General features: G+C 34.9%; 1 protein-coding gene across 3 annotated transcripts in view; it reads left to right on the forward strand.

The window, feature by feature from the left end:
* LOC122751490 (sodium channel protein type 1 subunit alpha) overlaps nucleotides 1–26,262 on the forward strand; it is a 209,111-nt gene that overhangs the window by 165,381 nt on the left and 17,468 nt on the right. For all 3 annotated transcript variants that reach the window (XM_043998558.1, XM_043998559.1, XM_043998560.1), the window contains exons 20-24: nucleotides 882–1,036; nucleotides 3,589–3,762; nucleotides 4,971–5,093; nucleotides 17,161–17,442; nucleotides 18,050–18,103. In XM_043998558.1, coding sequence (XP_043854493.1) covers nucleotides 882–1,036; nucleotides 3,589–3,762; nucleotides 4,971–5,093; nucleotides 17,161–17,442; nucleotides 18,050–18,103 — 788 coding nt within the window. The remainder of the gene's footprint in view (nucleotides 1–881; nucleotides 1,037–3,588; nucleotides 3,763–4,970; nucleotides 5,094–17,160; nucleotides 17,443–18,049; nucleotides 18,104–26,262) is intronic.

A 26,262-nucleotide genomic window follows, 5' to 3' on the forward strand; every position in this document is an offset into this window, starting at 1 on the left:
ATTTAGTAAACGTGCGACCCTAGACAAATCACCTCTCTCTACCTTAGTTTTCTCATCTGTCAAATGGGGATGATAATAGCACTTGATTCACAGAGTTGTTGTAAACATCAAGTGAAATAGCATATTTAAAGCACTTTGTAAAACTAAAAGCCCTCTATAAATGCTGTTATTATTATTAAACTGTGTCTTTATTTCCTGCTCCCCTTCATCACACCTAATATCCCTAGGGTATCTAGTATATAGTAGTATGTCTTTGTATGTAGTATGTGCTCAGTAAATACTTTATTAACTGAATTTTCAGATGATATCAAAACAAACAGGAAGAAATAGATGGGGAAAGTACTGACAAATGGGTGGGGGTGCCAGTGTCAATCATATTTTTCTGATCCATGCAGTTTTGAAAGATTATTTACAATGATGCCCTAAACTCTCCTAAGGAAAATCCAAATAGCAGAAAGAGTTCTAGCTTCAGAGTAATAGGACCTGGGTTCAAATCTTGTCTCTGCTCCTTATTACCTGTTTTTTAAAGTCATTTCTCTCTGGTCTTCTGTTCCCTCATCTCTGAAAATAAGGCAATTGGACTAGATGTCTCCTCCAGTCCCTTATAGCTCTAAGTCTATGCTCCTAATGTGTCAGGAGACTCAAGAGCTGCCTTTATTATTGCCAGTTTCACTTGGTAACTTGCTTTTGATAATTTGCTTTTATTACTTCACATGTCAAATGTCATAAGCTTTATGGTAAGGCTGAAAGCAGATAGAGAATTAAACCCAGAAAATTAAGGAAAGTTAATGCTAATTAAATGATTAAGAAAGAAGGTGTCCAAATTATTTACTTTGCTTTGAGATATTTCAGGTCTATATGTATGAATCTATTCCCTACAGGCTGTGTGCGAAGGTTCAAATGCTGTCAAGTCAGCGTGGAAGAAGGCAGAGGAAAACAGTGGTGGAACCTGAGAAAAACCTGCTTCAGGATAGTTGAACATAACTGGTTTGAGACTTTCATTGTTTTCATGATTCTCCTCAGTAGTGGTGCTCTGGTGAGTGAAGCATCAAGCTAAATTATTTTATACAAAAGAAATTTCCCAGAATTTTCAAATTATAAATTTGGTTCCAAATCATATTCACACCCAAAATGTTTCTTACTATAATCACACTTCAAATCTTCCTCTCTATAAATTTACAGCCTACAAATCCATTTCTGGACCTATATTTTCCACACCTGCTCTTTAAATGAACTAATTCTTTATTTCTGTGTACTTTAAGTAGCTAATCCTGAAAATGTGTTCTTAAAATGTCTTCACATTCACCCAATGGATATAAATGATTAGTTTTTCTCCTACTTTGTTAGAAAAATAGACAAAGTTGTGACATTATAATAATATATTTAATAATATGTTCATTATGTGAGGTCCTAGGTTTAAGAATATATTCATAGTTGTACTCTTCTGTTTTTGAGCAATTTAGGGGATGGAGCCTCTAAGTCCTTAGAGACCATTTCGCAATCTATTTAGTATTGTGTTCAGTATTCTCCTGCTACTCAGGAAACAATAAATGTTGATGATAATAAACAATGGGCAACATGCCTAAGTAGCTCATTAAAAGATTTTATTTCCCTTTAATATGCAAGTGTTTCATTCTTACCAAAATCAATCAACATTTTGAGTGAGTTAGATTTTTCCTCCCCAAGAAATTCAAGATATAGTATTACAGAAAACAATAGGGAAAAAAGGACCACTTAGTAAATATGGAATGATTTTAGATTCTTTATCTGTAAATTAAAGGAGTTGGATCTCTAAGATGTCTTGAAGCTCTAAACCCTATGATCCTGTGGATGTCTAAAAATGTGGTTCTACTTCAATGAGGTCCAGCAAAAAAAGCCCATCAAGTTAGATGGCCTTTTTCTCTTCTTCAAACTGGTGATTGTGATAGAGGCCTGAGATTTAAGGATTTCAATCTGACTGCATTTTTTCACATTGAATATAATCCTATCTGAAAGTCATATCTCTCGGGTTCCATGTTCTACCAATAACTGAAATTAAATTATTCCTATATAGAAAACATGGATGAGAGGTTCACAGAAGCAGATACTATACTAAGTATTGCAGATGATGTACGATTCCAATTCATCATAGCAAGTCATGCATTCATCTCTTCTGAGGCATAAAAACTATCAATTGCATTGTATGAGTAGTAAAGGTGGATGAGGGAGGGTGTGTCGTAAATATTACTTTATGAGGTAGGATATTAATTTGCTTTAACTTTATCTATTTACCTTATGGTAGTACTAATAAGCAGAAAAAAGACTAAGAGATGGGTAGCAAAATGGGGAAAAATGATAAACGAATATTAAATCTGGATAGCTGAGCTCTGGTCTCATCTCTATTTTTAATTAAAATGTGAAATCTAGAGTAATCTCTTAAATAAAGCTGTTAGTTATAAGTTGATTTACTGAAAGCTTACCTTTTCTTATTATTTCTTGACTTTCCTAGTAATAAACACATTTCACCCAAAATGTTTAATGCTGGACATCTGCAGGCCTTTGGAAAGAAAAGAGCAGTAACCAGCATTAGCAGGGAGCCTTCCTACATCCCATCTGTTGATGGAGTAAGTGGAGGCCAAGAAATAATCCACAGAAAGAAGTCATTTTTTAAAATATCAAAATGTTACCGACTCTACACTCTATGCTATATACCATACAATGTCATCCTATATCATACCATACCATACCCAACCCCAGCCCACCTTATCTCACCCTACCCTACCTTAACCTACCATACCATACTATACTATACAGACTTTACTGTACAATACTATAGCATACTTTACCATACTTTTCCATACCATACTATAATATACCATGAAAACATATGGGCAAGTAGATGGTACAGTGGATAGAGTGCTAAGCCTGGACTCAAGAAGACTCATCTTTCTGAATTCAAATCTTGCCTGAGGCACTTAATATTTGTATGACCCTGGGCAAGTCACTTAACCCTGTTTGTCCCAGTTTCTCACATGTAAAATAAGCTTGAGAAGAAAATGACAAATCACTCAAGGATCTTTGCCAAAAAAACTCCAAATGGGTTCATAAGGAGTCAGACCTGACTGAAAAATGACTGAACCACAAAATGATATCAGTACTGTGCTATATCATATCATGCTCTCTCTATATATCTCTATATATCTATATATGTGTATACACACACACACACACACACACACACACACACACACACATGTTCTAAAGACAATAGCAGATAGTGAAATGGACTGGAAGGCAGAAAGATCTAGATTCAAATCCCAGCTGAGCACTACTATCTTTATGACCCTGAGCAAGTCCTTTAACCTCTCAGGGTAATCCAAACCTCAATTTCCTCTTCTATAAAATGGTATTAATAGTAGCGCCTTCCTTACAAAGGCATAGTAAGTATCAAATGAGCTAATGTATAAAAAGCACTTTACAAATTTTGGAATGCTCTATAACATAAGCCATTATTTATGGTTTTAAAAAAATTTTCTCCTAACCATTCAATCTAGCTTACAGATTATAATATGCTATGAATACTAAATTGTATACCTTTTTTTTTAACAGGCATTTGAAGACATTTATATTGAACAGCGAAAGACTATTAAAATCATGTTGGAATATGCTGACAAAGTTTTCACTTACATCTTCATTCTAGAAATGCTTCTAAAGTGGGTGGCATATGGCTATCAAACTTATTTCACTAATGCCTGGTGTTGGTTAGACTTCTTGATTGTTGATGTAGGTATATGTATTTGTCTTTTTATTTATAGAATTTACACATTCATCTTGGCACAAATCTTTTTTTTTTTTATTTTTTAATAAGTGTTGGAATATTCTATATCAATTGGCTGAGGACAAGCCTAACTAAGGATGGAGAGATTCAGCTCTCAAAATAACATCTTCCAAATCATAGAGAGAACACTGACTGAGTTGGTATAGGGAATATTCATACCAACAGTTTGCCCATCAGTAAACTGAGAATAAAATATTTATGCTACTCCCCTCCTTAGGATTGTTATGAATGCTCCTTTGTTCATTGTCCTCCATAATCAAAAAGGACCGAAATGATGTCACAATGTTGGAGTCAGAATGCTATATAGACCTTAAAGCACTATAAAAATGTGAACAGTATAATTAAAAGGAATAGTAAACAATCACTTATAGGCAGAGTTTTATCTATTCCTTTCTTTAAAGACAATAGATATTTAAATGAAAATATAAAAACAACAGTTAACAATGCCTTCCACCAGACTCAGAAAGCTTTGCATTTTAGCTTCTCACTCATTAATATAGCAGAATTTTAAATAGATTTTTATGTTATTATGCCTTTATGATACGTTGTTAGAGTTTATTCTCTCCATAGGTTGAAATGAAATGCCAAACACAAAGGTAAGGTCAAGCTATAAAAGGAATTTAATCACTTAGAAGATTGGGTTAAATATGTTTCCAAAGAAAAGTAGATTTGCATCTACTAATAGAGTGAATGCATTAATTTTAGTTGAAGTATCAGTCCTTGTATTTTGCCAATGGGCCACAATCAAATTGATGAGATTTAATCAGGATTTGAAGAAATAAGGAACAGAATGTCAGCTACCTTTTAAAAAAACACAAAATTATAGTTTTCACCTATTTTAAAAAAAATGTTTTTTACTTGTTTCTTTTACATAGGTGACTTACTCCACTGACATTTACTGGTAGAGGATTTTATAAGATACCCATCAAGCATATAAGATGCATATAAGATGACCTATCAAGCATTAATTAATCACTTTTCTTTCCCAAATATCAAAGAATTTTTTTCTTAAAGAAAAAAATATTTTCTTTCATGACTTCCCAAAATATTCCACAATTTTTCTTTTTTAGAAGCCAATACTCATATTATCATGTCATATGTGCAAAAGTCATTCTAAATTAAAAGAAATACATTGCTTTTCTCTTCTGTACAGGTCTCTTTGGTTAGTTTAACAGCAAATGCCTTGGGCTACTCAGAACTTGGTGCCATTAAATCCCTCAGAACACTAAGAGCTCTGAGACCTCTTAGAGCCCTATCAAGATTTGAGGGAATGAGGGTAAGACAAACAAAGGAAACTAGGGTAATGCATGCAGTAGAAAGAGCTCATGCATGTAAAAGGAATGGCAAATCTTTGCAGAAATGCTACACTCTTCCTCTTATCTGTTGCATATTTACCATTCAGAGATATGCAAAAGACTGGACTTTTCCTGATACTAATAGTGATCACACATCACTGGACTCATTGAAATTGCTTTACCCACTTTAGTCAATGTCAAGAGTTTTTCTGTTAGCCAATACAAATAAGAAGAGTGTTATACTTACTATTATAGTTACTTATCCAGCCCTAGTGGTGAATTAAGAGAATTCTAAATCATGTGCTTCTTTCTGGTCAATGATCAATTAACTAGCTTTATCTGTATAATGCCTGAACGGTATCAAACATAAAATATTTCATTAGTGTTGTTTTTCCTTCCTCTATGATCCCAAAGGAAAGGCAGAGTAATGTATTGGTTAGGAAGCCAACCTCAAATTCAAAAAGACCTATGTTCAAGTCCTGCCTCTGTCACATAGTGGCTCTTCAGACCTGACAAGTCACTTGATCTCTCAGTATCTAAGCAACTCACTAAGACAATAAGTAACTAAATAATTGTAGATCTGCATTAGTAGAGGGAGTTTCCTCACCTGGTGCTTCCTACCTCAAAGAAATTACAGCTCTAGACCAAAAATTAAAAACAAACAAAAGCCAAAGCAGCTGATGATTGAAAATATCCAGGTGTTAACATGGCTAGGCTTAAATATTGGCTACAATTTTTTAAAAACGTTTTTCTCTTGAATTATTTAATGTTAGCTATAGCTTAAGTTTACAACTGAAGTATTTTGATTAATTTTAAAAATCTAGGGGCAGCAAGGTGGTACAGTGGATAAAGCACCAGCCCTGGATTCAGGAAGACCTGAGTTCAAATCTGGCCTCAGACACTTGACACTTACTAGCTGTGTGACCTTGGGCAAGTCACTTAACCCTCATTTACTCCCTGCCCCACCAAAAGGGACTAAGCTAAGTTGGGGGAAGCTAGGTGGTGCAGTGGATAAAGCACTGGCCCTGGATTCAGGAGGACTTGAGTTCAAATCTGGCCTCAGACACTTGACACTTACCAGCTGTGTGACCCTGGGCAAGTCACTTAATCCTCATTGCCCTGCCCCTCCCCAATAATTATAAATCTAAAATTTACATTACTTTTGGAGGTGCCCATATTTTGCTGTCACAAATATATTTTTTTAAAATATGTCTGATTTTCTCATCAGCAAATAACTATGAAATAATTTGGATAGTTTTTTTAAATTTGTTATTGAAAGATGGCCCTTAAACAACCAATATCATATAAGTAAACTGATTTTCTTTTACATTCTTTTTGAAGACTCTCTGCCCAGCATCCTGGCCAAAAAAAAAATCTATTATATTTTTACTTGTGTGTGTTCCCATACTCCTTTCATTTATTGTAAAGGCATAGTCTTTTAAAGACTCTTTATGATGTTTTAAAAATCTATTCCACTTACATTTCTATAAAACACAGTTGGTGAAATAGATTGTTTTCTTATGGACCAGGCTCTCTGTTCTCTAAGACTAATTTTAAAAATGTGACTCCATATAAACTCATGAACTAATTTAAGCAGATCAGGAAGACACTAGCTTTTGAGCACAATAAAGATAATAGGAATGTCTTACTCACTTTCCCACAGAGGTAATTATATTTTCACAAAGAGATTTGTACAGGAAATTTTGACATTAACTTATGTTTATCCATGAAAAACAATTGGCATTATTTACACTTTAAAAATGTCTTATTTTATTGTGGATTGGCAATTTCTTTTTGTTCTGAAGTTTTATTTTCCACCAGGGAAAATTTCAATTTTGTATAGAATCTGAGTTTTTTTACAACACTACAAATCTGAAGCTGTCATATCTTAAATTCTGTATGTTCTAATCATTTTGTTTAAAACCTAAAATCATTTATAAACTCATGAGTCAAATATTTCTTTTATGATGATATCATTGCTAGAAAATGCCAGAAAATCATCACAAAAAATGACTCAGAATTCTATTTAATTTTAAAACATTTCTTTAATCCTGGCATAGTGGGTAGAGTTCAGTTTGAGGTTAGGAAAACCTAGATTCAAATCCAGCCTCAGACACTTACTAGCTGAGAGATCCTGAGCAAGTCTTTTAACATCTGTGTGCCTCTCTAGTATCTACTATACCAGATGGCTGCTGACCTATTTCTAGGGAGGTATTGCCCATATTAAGATAACCATACATCTGTAGGGTATCTTTAGCCAATGTTTTCCTTGCTATTCATTAATAAAGGGCTCTCTAAAAATCCATCTGTTTTTAATGATTTTATACTTTTAACTAAAAGGGAAAAAAAGTAATCTCTTAGTAGCCTCTGGTAGGAAAAGTAAAGAAATTAGTTTCAATAAATCAGGGTTAGACATATATATAGTCTCATCTTGCAATAGGATCTTCACACCACTAAAACTTCTATCCACTTCAGCCCAACATCATATGGCCTTTTCAATTAACTGGGTTTTTTTTTTCTCTTTTCAACCATTTGTAATTGTTTTCACTGTGGAGACCCAGATAGAGAAGATGATGATTGATGATTCTATCCAGAAACTGAGCTTTGAATATATTCAAATACTTTCTTCTTAATTCTAATTCTTGTAGCAAAAAATTTACTAAGTAGCTGCAAAATTGTATGCTAAGCATAAAAAAGCAGCCTTTTTTGTTTGCTTGCTGGATTTATACTTTGGTCATTTCAAAGCATGTGCTTACGTGTAGCATCACTGAATAAAGCATGTTTTACAATGCTTGACAAGGAGGCATAAAGTGATCTATCAATTATCATCATACTGGCACTTTTAGTTTTGCATGATTGACGCACATTTCTGGCTGACAGCTTTATACATTTATTGTATTTCAAATTTCCAGTCCAAATTCTTTAACATGTAAAATTGAACTGAGAGAATTGATGTCTTTAAATATCTATAGTACCATAAAATTTGTATTTATTTAATTTCCTGATCTAAGAAATCTGTTAAGATAAATGCCTTATTTTTCAAAAGTACTCTAGACTTCATCAATAGGGAAACTGACAGCATCATCTACAACAACTAACACCAAATGTTCTGTCATATCAGGTTCCTAATAACAAACTATATATTTCTATTTTATATAGGATAATCTTTCTCCAACTTGGATGGGGTGGAGCGCTGGTTCCTCCCCTCAACCCTTTATAATGGGTACTGTATTTCCCCTTTTGCTACCTTTAATCCTTTCACTGTGACTAGTTAATGTGCAGTGGGGTGGGAGGGAGTGGAGAGGTTAATCTGAGTGTCACAGTAGGACATCATAGTCAGACTTTCCATTCCAATTCCCCCTTTCAATTGCTTTACATTTTCTCCAAAACTTGCCATTGAGGTCTGAATTTGCTCTGTGTGATCCCTGGCCCCAGCTATTAATTGATTTGGAAAAATTCATTAACATTGATTTAACCATTTACAAATTAAGTAATAAACACTTGGAGAAAACGTGTTCAGATGCTTTTTGGGGGTTGGGGGAACCCTTGTGCAATTCATATAGAATTGTTGTTTTAAAACCTCAAATTTGTCATGAAAGGATGACCTTTGCTTAGAAAGTTGAAGTCATGGAAATTGTAAACTCAGAAAATATGCAGTAGATTTCTTGTCCTGCTGATTTGAGCAGACACAAGTGTCTAGTGTGCTAGGCTTCATAGGAATGGATATTGATTGTGTAACCATTCTCATTCTTTGTTAAATGTATGTTTATTGGAGATTCTTTTCAAAATATTAATGTAAGAAAATAGAGAAGTGGTCAGTGAATTTATGAGGTTAGTGTTTTGAGAAAATGAGAAAACACATTGAATCATAAAAACCTCCACTCTCTTGGGTCCACACTTATTTTCGAGTCCTGCAGTTTTACAATTTTAAGTCTTTAAATTTCTTTTTTGTTTTAAATTAGATGGAAATAAGATTTCCTTTCTTGAATAAAACTAGAATTCTGACAGTCTTGGTAGGTTTTAGACAAGAAATTATTTCTTCTGATTAGAGAGAGATATATCATTCCTAATTGACTTTCTAGTCTTTAGAAGGCATATGTATATGGATATATACATATATGTAGATGTAATAATCAGAATATTAATAGCAAAAGAATCTAAATTTTATTTAATCTTGAAATAGAAAAGCATTTAGTCAAGAGATATAGCTTCTGTTTTTAAGGGGGAGGCAGGGTTGGATTTTAATTATGAGCTAAGTCATTAAAAAAAGAGAATATTGCCACTCTGCTCCAGACCCTTTACCAAGTGATCTCATTTTTAAATTACCATGTTCCATAAAAATTGTAAATTTAACATTGAATTTCCTCAGTTTGGTGTCTTGATTTTGGTCTGTGGTACTGGCCAATTCAGTACTTCCTCTCTTTTGAGATTACAGAATTATTAAAACCCATTAATGGAATTGATTTTAAGTTTAGAAACAATTTATTCAGGGGGGAAAAGGGCATGTAATTTTTAGAGCAGCATCACTGTCAATATCTATTTGTCTCTTTAGTTATTTTATGTTAAAATTAGTGATTGCATGATTTTAAAGTGCAGTACATTGGAAAGTATTCTGAAATGGGAATCAAGAAGCTTAAGTTCTAGTACAGCTCTTCTAGTCACTTGATTTGCTGTCCTAGTCAAGTCATTCCATCTTTTTTTCCTCATCAAAAAAAGGAAGAGATTCAATTAGATGCTCTGTAAAGTCCTTCTGACTCTAAGATATTATGATTAGAGGGCTCTAATTATTCCACTTGTCAGTTAGGCAGAGGTATTTTTTTTATAGGGAACAGAAAATTCAAACTTTTGTCCATTTTCTGTATTGGTTTCAAGTCATTGAGCAATCTAGAATGTGCCACTGTGATGGGGGGAAAATGACACCAAAATTACATATGTATGGGTAAGGCTATATATATACTTGTCATATTTTCTATTTCCTTGAATACCAAAACAACAGGTAATCTCTTGGATATGATGATTTAATGATAATTGTCCTATCATTTGGAAAGTCTAATATATTTTTTAAATTTTTAAAAATGTTAAAAATATTCAAATATTTAATGTATAAATATTTAACAAATATATTAGTTTCTCCAAATGATAAGGCAATTATATGTATGATAATATTTATAATGTTTAAAGATTTAACAAATATACTAAATTTTCCAAGTGTTGGGGCAATTCTAAATAGATAGATAATATCAGTTATAGTTAGATTATACATGGGAGATATCATTGATCTTACTTATTAAAATTATAAACTATTAAAATATGGAGTTATAAAAGTTGGATGATGAATGTTTTTCTTAATCAAATTATACATCTTGTACATTTTCCCAAAAAGTACTAAACTAAAGAAAACATATGGTGACATTTAAGGTGTCAAAGTAGAAATCTTCATGCAAGAAGAAGCACATTTTCTGTTTGTCTTACCTCATTTACGATAGTTCCTTTCTTGGACCTCTTTTTTATGTAGATTGAAACCTAAATCTGCTCCTTTCAATTTATTGAGCTACCTTCTTCTTTTCCTTTCTTTCCTTCCTTCCCCCTTCCCTCTCTCCCTTCCTTCCTCTCTTCCTTTCTTTTTCTTCTCTCTCTCTCTCTCTCTCTCTCTCTCTCTCTCTCTCTCTCTCTCTCTCTCTCTTTTCTTTCTCTCTCTCTCTCTTTTTCTCTCTCTCTTCTTCTTTCTCTCTTTTTCTCTCTTGCTCTCTTTTTCTCTCTCTCTTTTTTCTTTCTCTCTCTTTCTCTCTCTTTCTCTCTCTCTCTTTCCCTCTCTCTCTTTCTCTCTCTCTCTTTCCCTCTCTCTCTCTTTCCCTCTCTCTCTCTTTCCCTCTCTCTCTCTCTCTCTCTCTCTATCTCTCTCTCTCTCTTTCCCTCTCTCTCTTTCCCTCTCTCTCTTTCCCTCTCTCTCTTCCCTTCTCTCTCTTTCCCTCTCTCTCTTTCTCTCTCTCACTCTCTCTTCTCTCTCTCTTTCCTTTGTTCCTTCCTCCTTCTTTCCTTCCTTTCTTTTTCTTTCTTTCATCTTTGTATCCCCAGTGCCCAGAACAGTGCTATGAATAGAAACAGAGATAGAAATAGATTATTGAGAGAGAGAGAGAGAGAGAGAGAGAGAGAGAAATTGATAAAAGGCATATCAAGTCTTTTAATTGAATTGAATGGTATCTTCCTCCAATTGAAAAAAAACAATTATTCCATTTCTTTTATTTCTTACTTGAAATGATACAGATAACTATCTTCTATAAGCATAGTGCCTTCCTGGGATTATATCCAAGATGATATTTGTTTAGAAAATTGAGTGTTAAAATTCTACCATATGATTTTTGTAATTGTATTTTCCATTGCTTTCCCAATGGGTAGAAGAAGAAGCAAGCAGAAGGGAGAGATTTGTAACTTAAAATAAAATAAAATAAAATTTTAAATAAATAATTCTACTATATAGAGGTAGGCAGTGAGAACAAAAGGTAAGTGATAGATGTTTGTGACAGTGCTTATCTATTACTACCAGTTTAATTTGGAACTCTTTAGAACATGCTGGTTCAAAAGATATTCTTCTTTCTACATATTATAATAGTACATTATAGTCTTTCTGTTCCTTAGAATGATATACTATGAAGGTAAAACTTCATAAAATCATTGAAATTAGAAAGTATCACAGGAGTCATCTAGTCTAATAAATTCCCATGCTACCTCTCAGTCAACACTTGACCACAGAAGTCAATTGGAGAATCTGGATACAAATGTGTGCATTTGTCAATAGAATTCTTATTACAGTGTCCCTGACAGACAGTCATCCATTTTTTATTTCCAGGGATTTTTAATGTAGAATCTCACAGGGAAGTCCATTTAATCTGGAGACCACTATCATTGTTACAGTTTTCTTTCATTTGGACAAAATAAACTAGATGACCACCTTCTTGCTCCATTAATACTTCTGCTATTTCTTAAGAAGGCCAAAAAGACCTTCACCCTCCCCTTTATTCAGTAGCACCTTGAATGGACTTCCTTTAGTGAACGGATGTGAGTACTTGGGTGAGAATCATCCAGGATGAGTGGGCATGGATTGGTATGGTCTGTAGTATTGGACAAAATGCCCACATTGGTGAGATCACAGATCCACTGGCATTTTAGAGAACACTTTCTTGTAACTTCTACTCACGGGTTCTGGATTTTCTTCTAGAACTGGACAGTTGTTAACATCCTGTTTGTTTAGAATAACCAAAACAGCATACTCCTGCTATAATTTGGAAGATATATTTTTCTAAGAAAACATATTAAGATAAGTAGACAAAAATGTTAATTTTTAAAAGTTATTCAAAATAAGGCACAGAGAGGGTAAGTGATTGACTTAATATCAAGCAAACAATGGCATAGTAAGGATATGTTATATAGACCTATACGTTATACGCACATCAGATGTAGGAGTATAACATTCAATCAGGCCATTCAGGAGCATCTACCTTAGCCCTGGTGTCTTCAAGTCCCCATTGTTCATCAAGGTCCTATGGATTATCTGAGGGAATTTGGAGTAAGTAAAAAATATTGCTCACATTCAACTACATTCTTATGGGCATACTATTGCTTAACTCTTTTTATTGACATAGCTCACAAAAAGTCTGGTAAAAACAATTATCTGAATTATGAAGAGGGTCTATTTGACAATAGCCCTTCCAGGTCTGTGATTATATCTGAAGTGATAAGAAAAAATTTGTAGAAGTTTTCTTTAACCAACTGAACAAAAAAATTCAGATGTTTTTCTAGTTACTTCCATGTTAATTTGTCTTCTATCATACCTTTTATACTTTACTTTCAAATACCTCTCACCAGAAGTAAAAGATACATACTTTTCTTCATTATAACATGATTTACCCTGAGAATCAAAAAATCCAGAACCAGATTACACCCAATTTTTTTTTTGCAAAGCAATTATAGATCAATCAATGTTTATTAAATACCTACTATATGCCTGGCACTGTGATAAAGCACAAGGGATACCAAAAAAGGCAAAAAGGTATTCCCTGACCACAAGCAGCTTATACTCTGATGGGGGAGACAACATTCAAACAGATATGTACAAAGCAAGCTTTATACAGAGTGAAGGTACTAGAATTAAGAGAAGTTGGGGAAGGATTCCCCATAAAAGATGAGATTTTAGTAGGGACTGAAAGGAAGGCAAGGTGGTCAGTAGTAAGAGGAGAAGAAGGAAAGCTTTGTAGGCATGGAGCCTAAAGATGGAGTGTCTTCTTCATAAAACAACCAGGAGACCAACGTCACTGAATTGAAGAGTGATTGGGTGAGTAAAGTGTTAGATGTAAAGGTAGGAGGGGGATAGGTCATGAAAGCCTTTGAATGCCAAACAAAACATTTTTATTTAATACTGAAGGAAATAAGGAGTCACTGTAGTTTATTAGGTAAGAGGATGATATGATCAGATGTATGCTTTACAAAAATCATTCTAATGGCTAAATAGAGGATAGATTAGCATGGAGAGAGACTTGAGACAGTAAGATCCATAAGCAGGCTATACAATAGCCCAAGTTTGAGGTGACAATGGCCTGCATTAGAGTGGTGACAGTGTCAGAGGAGAGGAAGAGGCCTATAGAAGAGATGTTGCAATGGTAAAATCAACAGGCCTTGGTAATAGTTTGGATCTGAGATGGGGGGGAGGGGGGGTGAGAGATAGTGAGAAGTCCAGTATGACTTCTAGGTTGTGAGCCTGGGGGACTGTGAAGATGGTGTTGTCCTCTATAATAACAGGGAAAGTAAGGGGGGAGGGAGGATTCAGGGGGAAAGATAATAGGTTCTATTTTGGTTATATTGAGTTTAAAATGTCTACTGGATATCCAGTTCAAGATGTCCAAAAGGCAGTTGGAGTTGTGAGACTGAAAGTCAGTGAAGAGTTTGGGCAGGATAGGTATATTTGAGAATTATCAGCATAGAAATGGCAATTTAGTCCATTGAAGCTGATAAGATCAATAAGTGAAGTATTATAGAGGGAAAAAGAAGGCTCAGGACAGAACCCTGAGGGACACCTGCAGTGAGAAAGCATGTTCTGGAAGAGGATCTACTAAAAGAGACATAAAAGAATCAATCAGGTAGGAAGTATGAGAACTAAGAGAGAGTAGTGTCCTGAGAGATGAGTATCAAGGAAGAGAGAGTGATAAAGGGTCAAAGGCTTCAGAGAGGAGAATTCAAGGAGAATGAGGATAAAAAAAAGGCCTTTTCATTTGGCAACTAAGAGATCATTAGTAACTGGAGAGAGCAGTATCAGTGGAATGATGTCAGAAGCCTCATTGTAAATTGTTTAGAAAAAAGTGAGAAGAGAGAAAGTGGAGACACCTACTGTAAATCCCAGAAAAAAGTATGATAAATATGGAGGTATATTTATCAACAGTTTCTGAAGGATTCTATTTGCCTTGGATTAACTGTTAATCTCACTGAAGCATCTATAGTAATGTGTATTATCTGTAAATTCATTTAAGGGATAGAGTACTGGATTTGAAATCAGTAAAACCTGAGTTCAGTACCTTGCCTATGCCATTAACTACCTGTATGACATTGGGCAAGTCACTTAACTTTGCTTCGTTTCCTCATCTATAAAATAACAGGGAGGGGCTAAATTACTTCCAAAGTATCTTCTAGCTTTGAATCTTTACACTTTATTCTCTCTATTTCAGTATTATCCAGATCAAATGTGGTAAGCTCAGGGCTTGCTGAAAGTTAAAACGTAATTGGAAATTCATTTTTTAATTTTTTAAATGCTATATGAGATATATAATGCTAATTTGTGGTTTTCTAAGTCAATATACAGCCCAAAGAGACTAATTTACATGGCGGTTCAAATACTCAGATGAGGAAGAAATAAATTAACTTCGAGGTCAGGAATAGAACTACTTTCGAATGCTTATACTTTCGAATTTTATAGTGGCAATGGAGATGACCCTGATCTCTTCTCAGAGGCTATGTCAATGGATTCCAAGCTCTATGTGGTGAAACCAAGCTTAAAAGGCTTTGAATAGGGGGCAGCTAGGTGGTGCAGTGGATAAAGCACCAGCCCTGAATTCAGGAGGACCTGAGTTCAAATCCAGCCTCAGACACTTGACACTAGCTGTGTGACCCTGGGCATGTCGCTTAACCCTTAATGGCCTGCAAAAAAAAAAAAAAGGCTTTGAATAAGGTTTAACAATGGAATATATGGCTACTGCCTAAGGACTAGCCTAAGTTCAATGAGGTTTATCATCAGATTGTTGATCTGTCATATTTTTGAAGGGAGAAAGAACGTCACACAAATCCATAAAGACCATTTCCAAAGGGGTTGCAATCAGAATCATTGGAGTGGTCTCACTGATGAAGCTACAGGTCTTTTGAGTGTTGAAAAAGTTGGAGATAGTGAACCTAAAAGAAATCTGAGAGATCCAAATCCCCAGATTCAAAAGGAAATGGAGATTGGGTATTTTTCCAGTCAGACTGATAGATAAAGATAGCCAACAGTTAACTTGGACCACTGAGCTAGTTTAGCAGTCTGCATTGACCCACCTTGACAGACAACTAACCTGTTTATTATTTTATTCTTTCTCAGTAGGCACAGCCCAGATTGCTTTTTCATGTTCATTCCTCATCTTTGTTTTCGGGAGTTTTAACATGTCTGTGGGGTCATTTCTCTCATTTTTCCACATCCTTAAAAGTACTAATATGGACATCATATCAGATTTTAAAGAGATCATAAGTGGCTCAGGAGCATTACAAAGAGTTGGCAAAAATGGACTTTGTTTGGAGACTGGTTTACAAAAAAATTTACCAAAGGTAGAGGAAGACAGCAAAGTAGCAGAAATTATAGTAGAAAAACATAAATAGGTGCCAATGGTATTCTTTTGATTTCATTGATTTCTAGCATTCGTAAAACTAGTGACACATTAGGTAGAATTATTTGCCTAGCTAATAATGTTCAATTCCAAGGTCATCTTCTGTTTTAAGTTACATATGCCCACTTCAAATCCTAATTTAAGTCACAGCTACTCATATGTAGCTCCCTTGGAAATTGTGTGCAAGCAGCCAAGGGCAAAATTTAATATACTACAGCCCCCACAACAGTGCTAAACAGAAAAATTCAAATGTATTTTATATTTTAATAAATTTTCTGGAAGGAAATCAAGATTCCGGAGGGAAAAATGAGTATTATCACAGAACAGAGCTTAATGTAATTGCTTCAAATTTAGTAACAACTTACCATACACACAAACCCCTCCCATCCTCTTTGCCTAATAAGGCTGATTTTATGATGTTTCATTTAAAATAAGTTTATTGAATTAAACTCAGTAAATGAAACAAATGACATGACTGGAGCTTGAAATAAACTGTTATGATCTAATGAAATACATAACGCAAAAATGTCTTGCTTTTTATGCAAAATTATTATTAGTCTTAATAATAATGCATGAATAATTAAGGTCACAAATATATTAGGTATTTCAGCTTTCAATAATATTTTGAACCAGGCACTTAGGTATTAGATCATGATATCAACATTTTTTTTAATTAATTTTTACTTAGGAAAACTATGTTGATCAAATCAGCCCATTGTCAAATTTTTTTGTTATTTGTTTTAATTATTTAATGTTTTGCCTTTTTAATGAGTTGATTTTTTTGTATTATGTTTTCCCATTTCTCTTTTTTCTAGAAAGCACCAAATATTCTGACTTCATCTATCTGCCAGAAGGTTTTTCTGATTTTGCTTTCCATTTACACTTTTCATACTTGTGAGTTTGTTTGTTACATTCCCTGTTTGTTTCCTTGAATGGATCTGTTCTGTTAAATGTTTAAAAAAAAAAAAAGAGTAATTTTTTTTGTTCATTTGTTGTTTTTTTTTAAGATTTTTTCATTTTACATTTTAAAAGCCTCAAGTAGCCTTGAATAGATCAAGTTAGAAGGACTAAAGATTGGTTGGTAAGAAAATGTTTCGTTGTTTGATTGATAAAGCATTCTGACATTTCTTTCCTTTCATTTGTATGCCAGGTGGTTGTGAATGCCCTTTTAGGAGCTATTCCCTCCATCATGAATGTGCTTCTGGTTTGTCTTATATTCTGGCTAATTTTCAGCATCATGGGAGTCAATCTGTTTGCCGGCAAGTTCTACCACTGTGTTAATACCACAACTGGTGACATGTTTGACATCTCAGAAGTCTATAATCGTTCTCAGTGTTTCGAACTTATAGAAAGAAATGAGACAGCCCGGTGGAAAAATGTTAAAGTAAACTTTGATAATGTAGGATTTGGGTATCTCTCTTTACTTCAAGTAGTAAGTAAACACTTTCTGTTAATATTTCATTATTGTCTGTGTTCATGAAAAGGTTTTCTTAAATACCTATTTATAATTTTGTCTCTGGAAAAAGAAAACATCCTTAATGTCTTTTGTCTATTTTAAACATATTAGCATAAACTAATGGGAAGTTATGAATGTGTGGTAGGCAGGAATTTGTAGCATCTAAAGAGTGATTTTGCTGTCTGCCTCTTCCTCAATTTCCATCTTCCAGTTTGAATGCTTTAAGGTGTTCTTGTTTTTTCAATTTTATGTAAGCTTTACTTATATTAATCTATATGTATATTAATAAATTTTACTAAAAATAACAGTTCATAAATTGCAAAAGATTCTACACAAAAAGTAGGGACTACATGTTTTCTCATTAAAAAGCAGGAATTATAAACATACATATATAGAGAGATCAATTAAACATGTTATATGAAAAACATCCACTAAGTTCATATTGACTGTGTTTTAAATGTCTATCAGTGTATCATTAGTGTATCTATTAATATATCATTAAATTCATCCAAAAAACATTGTGTTCTTGACAGATTTTAACATTACTTTTTATCAAAGTCAGACATATATGTCTTATTTACAGGCCACATTTAAAGGATGGATGGATATTATGTATGCAGCTATTGACTCAAGAAATGTAAGTACAATCAATGTGCTAAAGAAGTATTTTTGGTGTTGTATAAGTACTTAGATACAATTATTAGAACTTAAATAATTAACTGAATTATATAATGAGGAGAATGAAGGAGAAAACTGGTATAATAATTTTTTTGTTTTGTTTTGTTTTGTTGTTTTTTTTGGTGAGGCAATTGGGGTTAAATGACTTGCCCAAGGTCACACAGCTAGTTAGTGTCAAGTGTCTGAGGTCGGATTTGAACTCAGGCACTCCTGACTCCAGTGCCAGTTCTCTATCCACTGCGCCACCTAGCTGCCCCAAAAACTGGTATAATTATTAAGAGAAGTTTGCATGAGGTATATTAAATAAGTAAAATAAGTAAAAATACAAGAAATAAGGTAAGCTAGGTGGCGCAGTGGATAGAGCACCAGCCCTGGATTCAGGAGGATCTGAGTTCAAATCCAGCCTCAGACACTTGACACTTACTAGCTGTGTGACCCTGGGAAAGTCACTTAACCCCAATTGCCTCACCAAAATAAATAAATGAATGAATGAATAAATACAAGAAATCCCCACTAAAATTACATTCCAGATAATTTTATTTGTTCTAAAATTAATGATAAATATATCACATTCTATTTAATAATTATATGGAATGGGCCTGGTGACTGACTAATCTGGCTAATTTCAGAGAAACCCATCATCAGGTTGTCTGAAAAAATAATGAAATTTTTGGCCATAGCAACTCTTGAACACCATCTATCAAGTTTAAAGGGGTATCAGTGTGAATCAATGAAGAGAGCACCTACACAGCAATCATCCTTGAAGTATTGATGTAATACTTGCATAATACACATATATGTATGTTATATATTCACATCTGTCTTTTGCATCTAAACATATCAATTACTACTATCTCTATGGGCAAAAACAAGAGTGGTTCAGAACCAGACAGAGAGACACACACAGAGAGAAATAGAGAGAGCAAGATGAAGAAAGAGACAAAGAAAGAGAGTGGTCACAGTAAATCAGACAAATGTTCCATCGAATCCATTAGCCTCTCTGATAACTACTAAGGGAAAATTTATGGGAAACTATACCTGCATACTCTGGGGACAGATTTTAGATAATCACTATTGTTTATTCTATTTTAATACTCAAATAGATCTGTGATTTTATCAACTCTCATTAAGAGATCACAACACACATGTGTGTATACATATATGTATATGTGTATGTATATCTATGCTTATATGTATGTATATGCCTTCCATGTCCTCCTGAAAGTTCACAAAGAAGGTCAATCCAATACGATGAAGGACTTCCTCAATTTCTCCTACTATTTCAAGGACACCAGTAAAACACTGACCAGCTAGCTCTAATCCCTTGCTCTAGCTATATAATCAGTCCAATTTTTATTTCTTCCATATAATTCTTTAACAACATTCTTTACTCCCACTCTTTTTGGAGTTTTAAGTTGGTTATATGCTGCAGCCTACTCACACCCACCATGTGCCTTTCTATTGCCTTCTGTGTGAAATTCCTCTTTTATCTCTTTGAAGGCAGTGTTGCATGAGGTCTTGTTCCTCTACAGCAACAACTTTTTAAAAAAAACCTGTCCTTAAAGTCCCATAAATTTATCTAAGCATTCCTCAGAACTTTACCACTGATTGAGATTTTTTTAAAAGCCCATTTCTAAAACACTAAAGAAGAAGAAGATGGAAAATCATGAAAAGTATAATTTCACAACATAGTGAAAAGCTACTGAGAGGAAAATGAACCTTGAGAAAGCTTGTTTGATATAAAAATAAATTAAATTATCCTGAGAGTATTTGTAGATGAAATTGGGAAAAGGATGACAGATAGGCATGAAATGGAACAAATCTGCTAGGATTTGGTTCTATGGAGCAATCTATTCTCATCATCAGAGACAAATGGGATTGAAATCCTTACATTTCTCAGTTAAGAGACTGAGAGTGACCCTTGATATTAATTTGGGAAGAGGAGTTGCTTTAGCCAAATACAAAGAGATTAATTCCTTACTAGAAGGAACACAATTCTAAAACAGAATGGAGCAGAAATGACAGGCAATGCTATTACTTTAGAGGAAGAAATAAAAACACCTGCAACTACTGATCATGTATCTTCTTTCTTAGTGCTACAAAGTCTTTGTGAGAATGCTCTTTGCACATATCAAGGGTATTCTTGATGAAAACAAAACAAACAGGACCTCAGACATTAATTTCTATAGCAGACTACTTCATTATAATCACACATCTAACAACAGAAAATCGAGAACAAGGTGAAACGATATCTGTTGTTTGTCAAATACATCATTTGACTCACTACAGGAAAGTGAAATCTTTAAGGCTCTTCTCTAACAAAATGGTTCCCACATAAGATCAAACAAAACTATGAACGATAAAAGATATAATTTTGTTCCACAATCTATTGAGTAGCAAGATTGGGCAATAATCACTATGATTGTTTGCCAGTATCATTAGTCACTCAACGAGCTTTTTCTTTAAAAATTACCTGCATTGTACTTTGCATTGTGGATTCAAAGACAAAAATGAAAAACTAACCTTGCACTCAAGGATTTGACATTTAATTGGGGAAAACAGCTATATATCTAGGAATATAGACAGGACCTGTGACTTTATTGCTTTAGGAAGCTCTTGGTGAGGAATTTCATCTACCAATGTATATTGATACCATTTCAATTTATAATCTTAGTGACTTGCCTAGAGCACCGAGAGGTTAAGGGACTTTCCAGGGTCACATAGTCTATATGTCATAGGCAAGTCTTACTGGCTACAAGGACAGTTTTCTATCCACTCTGCCATACACACATCAGTATATGCAAAATAAATATAAGGAATTTAGAGGGAGAAGGAACTATTGGCTTGGTGAGGAAGGTATCAGGAAAAGACTATTGTAGGAGACGGTGTCTGAGCTGAGCTTTGCAGGAAACTAGGACCACTAACAGACAGGAGAGGGAGGGGAGAATACATTCCAGACATTGTGACAAGTTTATGCAAAGGTACAGAAACAAGTACTGGGAAGTCATGTGCAAGAAACAGCAGACCAGTTTGTGTAGGGAATGAAAATTAAAGGTGGGAAATTAAATCAGACTAAGAAGGTCTTTAAGTGATAAACAGGAATCCTTGAGGTAATAGGGATCCAAGAAAAAGGCAGTAACATGGTCAATGATTTAGAAAAATCATCTTGACAATTGTGTGAAGCATGACTGAGAACCTTTAGAACAGGAACTGAGTTTTGCCCCTTTTTTGTATCCCTAGTACTTAGCATCCTGCCTAGAATATGGTAGGTACTTGATAAATGCTTGTTGACTTGACTTAGACTAGAGAAGGGAATGACTTTTAAGGTAGATAGTCCAATAGAATGCTATTGCAATATTCCAGGCAAGAAAGGAGTACAAATCTGAAGTCAGCTGGTTGCTTTGTGAATAGAAAGGAGGAAATGGATGAGATAAAGGTTGTTAGAATCAACAAGACATGGAAATTGCTTAGATATGGGGAATAAGGGATAGAGTTAAGAGTCAAGGATAGGGGCAGCTAGGTAGCACAGTGCATAAAGCACTAGCCCTGGATTCAGGAGGACCGGAGTTCAAATCCGGTCTTAGACACTTGACACTTACTAGCTGTGTGACCCTGGGCAAGTCACTTAACCCTCATTGCCCCACAAAAAAATAAATAAATAAATAAAAAGAGTCAAGGATGACACCAAGGCTGCACATCTGGATGACTGGAAGGAGGGTAGTACCTCCACAGAAATAGGGAAGTTTGAAAGAGGGGTTGGTTTTACTAATAGGAAGATGAGTTCTGTTTTGGACATGTTCAGTTTGAGATGTCTGTGGGACATCCAGTTCAAAATGTCTAGTAGTAGTGACACAGCACTGGATCTCAAGGGGAAAAGAAAAGAAAACTAAGGTTGGATTTATACCTATGGGTGTTACCAGAATAAATCTGATAATTAACATATGCAAGCTGATGGAGTCACCAAGAGAAGATAAAGAATGAAAGAAGACTCAAAGACAGAGCCTTGGACAAGGGCAGGATATGTATGATGATCCATCAAAGGAAAGTGAAGAACAGTCAACCAGATAGGGACAAAGTAAAGACAGAGCAATGTCAAAAACTGAGAGAGGAGAGAGTATCTCAGAGGAATGAAGGGGTTGTCAATATGTCAAAGACTGAAGAGAAAACAAGGATGAAGACTATTAAAAGGACATTAGATCTGGAAATTGTGATCATTGGTAAGTCTGGAGAGGGAAATATCAACTGAGTGATGAGATTAGAAGACACTTTTCAAGAAAATGAGAAGCAAATGGATGCCAAAATAGAGACAGTAAGCATAGGCAACTTTTTTTGTTCTAGGAATTTGGCTGTAATAAGGGCCTAGTTGAGATTAAGTAACTTGGTGGGAACCCCATCAAAAGAACTGCATTGCTTCCACAGAAGTATATAAGTGGAAGTAGAGAAGGAGGATGGTGAAACTAATTCATGAGAAGCAATATCCCAGGGGAAAGGAGATTCTAAAGTAAATGATACTCTTAAGTAGAACTAGGGGCAGCTAAGTGGTGTAGTATATAGAATGTTAGGCCTGGAGTCAGGAAGACATCTTCCTGAGTTCAAATCTGGGCTCAGACACTTACTTGTTGTGTGACCCTGAGCAAGTCGCTGTTTTCCTTAGTGTCCTCATCTGTAAAATGAGCTGGAGAAGCAAATAGCAATAGCAAACCATTCCCATATCTTTGCCATGAAAACCCCAGAAGGGGTGACAAAGAGTTGGACACAACTGAGAAAAACTGGAGAAAAACAACAAAGTAGAACTAGTTAACTATGGGGTCAGATTAGGAAAGGGGGAAATTGAAGAAAAGGTGAATAAAACATCTGGGAGAGTATGCAGGGATGTAGTGACTAGAAGTCATACAAAATATCCTAGTCAACATCTAAATACAAGAGGTTCTCCCTACTGAATAAAGAGGTTCTACAGATTCTCTTGTTTGTAGAGGACATTTCATTGATTGTATCAGTAAAATCTAAGAAAACTCACTCAAGGAGATTGGCCTATCAATCCATATAGGAAGAATGAAGCAAATAATGAGTGGTCATTGTGTGATTGTGATATATACTTGGGCAGGTAGCCCTCTTAGTTGGTCTATGACCCTGAACTGAAAAGCAGGGCAGCAGAGTGGATCACATTTGGAATACTCTATGGTTCTTTGATTAATCCCAAACTATCCATTCACTACCCATAAGCCTGCCTTTTCACATACAACTATTTTTCCAGGAATTCTATGTGAATATGAATCATGGACCACCACAATCTGGCAATAAGTACAATTGCAGGTGATCCAAAGAACAATGGAAAGATTTGTGGTGGTTATAAGAAAATTTCTATGTATTATCACCTATGAGCTGCACAAAAATTGCCCTAAAAAAACACTGTCCAGGACAAAGTCAAAGCCAGAAAAGGATGTGAGCTTGTCAAACTATGTAAATAAACAGACAGCCCAGCCATGATAGTGGTATCCACAAAATATTAAAACGACTAGAACAAGATCTCTAGTGTTTTGGGACACAGGGCTACAAGTCACACACAATAAAAGAAAAGGAGACATCTGACTAGTTGAGGGAGTGCTCATGCTGATGAGATAATGTATATGTTGAAATGTTAAATAATAAATAATACTTCATTATCCCAAAACTATCTTTTAAGGTTCAAAATAGGTCTGTAAGTCCATGTTCATCCTAATCATGTCCCCAATACTCTTAATAATAGCTTTCATGTGTAAGCTAGACCTGTAGTTTCATTGGCATAAGAACTGCCTTTTCTAAAATAGATCAGCACCTTCTAGGCAACTTAGTCCAAAATCTTAAGGCTCTATATTTTTATTCAGTTCAACAAGCATTTATTAATGATATTCTGTGTATAAGATACAGTTTAAAAAAACATTGAATTAATAAATAAAAGTAGGAGTTGGTTTTGTGGAAAAAAACAATAAAATAGATGTAACGATTGGAATAACGCCACCTGCTGGATACTTACTGTAGAGGAGTTCTGCCCATGAAGGGAAGGTCTTTGAGGGCAAGACCAGGAGTCAGGAAGTGACGCGGGCTAGTGGGAGGAGGAAGGAAGAGACTGGCGCTCAGTCTCGCTCTCTCTTTCCTGAGGACGCTGGCGGAGAAGGGAGCTAGAAATGTGCTCTCCCTTTAATAGATAGGAATCTAGGCCTTTCTCTCTCTCTTTACCAAATTCTTATTCTCCTTAATAAATGCTTAAAAGTCTAACTCTTGCTAAAGCTTATAATTTATTGGCGACCACTCATTAGATATTTTAGACAGACTAGCTAGAATTTTAGCCGTTAACAGATACTTAAAGTGGTGATTAATTCATCAAAAAGAAATAAGACTTCAATAAGCAAGATTCAATGTACCAAAATGGCCTTTTCTGTGAACAGAGAGGCATACCTGGTGGTAGAATTTCCGGGGAAGAAATGGCTTACCTTCCGGAGACACCCAGATGCCATTGATCTGTACAAATCGTCTTAAATCTAGGCTTAGTCTATATTCCTTATAAAAACTCACCAAACCGATTTAGGCCACCTTTGGAGTGAGTCAGACCGTCTGTGCCGTGCCGCCCGGAGTCCCGCCAAGCCGGCAAAAAAGGCTACTCCCCTTCTCTCCACCCCGGAAGTCAAAAAACCCCGGCAGGCAGTCTGACATGCGCAGCAGGCGGACTGTACCCGGCAGGCAGTCTGACGTGCGCAGCAGGCGGACTGTACCCGGCAGGCAGTCTGACATGCGCAGCAGGCGGACTGTTCATCTCCTCCCCAAAAGGGTGGTCCTTGAAAAACTGGCGTCTTTCAGTTATCCTAGCCGACTGTTAAAAACTTTCATATTTTACCACATTTCCCCCCTTTGCTTCCTCAAGAAATGGAATATACTTATCAAAAATAATACTTCTAGAATCAATTTACACTTGCCATGGCAAACAATTTGCCAGGGAAATGCTTTAAAGAGTTTGATCAAATAATCAGTTGAGAAAAAAAAATAACAAAAACAAACAACTCAGAATATGGGAGCACAATACTCCTAGAATTAACATTGTATAATAAAATCAAAACCATCTTGCAATGTTTCAAAATTAGAGATGAATAAATAGAAAAAAAATACACATGGAACAATAAAAGACAATGAAATTCAAACTAGGGAAATCTAAATGAATATGAACTTAATATTAATAAGAGTATTATAAAATATAAACTTGATCACATGACTATAAAAAACTTTTACAGATATTCTCCTTGTTTTAGAAACTAAGTATAAGACCCAATCTCAAAAGCATGAAAATCTCTATGAAAATAAACCCATACCATTAATTTCAAAATGTATATGTAATGGCATAGAAATCCTATGTAACCTCTGAACTGACATTATTACTCTGAGTGAATTCAGAACACTTTTGATTCCGATATCTAAAATCCCCAATACTCATATCAATACCTTGCTGCTTACTTCTACATTTCTGTAAAATATGTACCCTTCCATGGCAAAAGAAGCAGAGTCTTGAACTATGGTGATGATTGTCATTCTTATTCAGCTTAAGTTTTTCTTCTTTAACTGTTTGAATTGCTGTATTTTTATTTTTTTTTACTAAACCTTAGCATAGCATTTTGCAATCAGTAACACTTTTTACCACCATGTGTCTGGATCAAAGTCAAATTTAGTATGTGTTCATGACACCTGAAAATGTTATGGAAAGGTTATCATACCATATCTCATGGTTCCGAGACAGCCAGTGATTGTGCTAGGCCACAGGTGAATTCAACTGAGTGAGATAAAAAGATAAGTAAGTTCAGTTAAATTAGGTTAAATTAGGAGGGAGAGAGGATGAATACTGGACTGTGCCTAGTAATTGTGCTCTACATAGTCACCATCATAAGCAAACCATGGACTTATGTATACCTGTCTCTCCTTTTGTTGCACATATATTCTCTCCAGGGCCTGCATCAGAGTTCACAGCAAGTTAGTCTCTGAAATGATAAGTTTCCATATTTCTGAAATCTCATTAATTTCACCAAAGACAATATGATGGTAAAAATGTGTGCTATGCTGCATAACTGAGAATATATTAGTGATATATACAATAAT

Source organism: Dromiciops gliroides, chromosome 3 (assembly GCF_019393635.1).
Source record: "Dromiciops gliroides isolate mDroGli1 chromosome 3, mDroGli1.pri, whole genome shotgun sequence".
NCBI classification, from domain to species: Eukaryota; Metazoa; Chordata; class Mammalia; order Microbiotheria; family Microbiotheriidae; genus Dromiciops; species Dromiciops gliroides.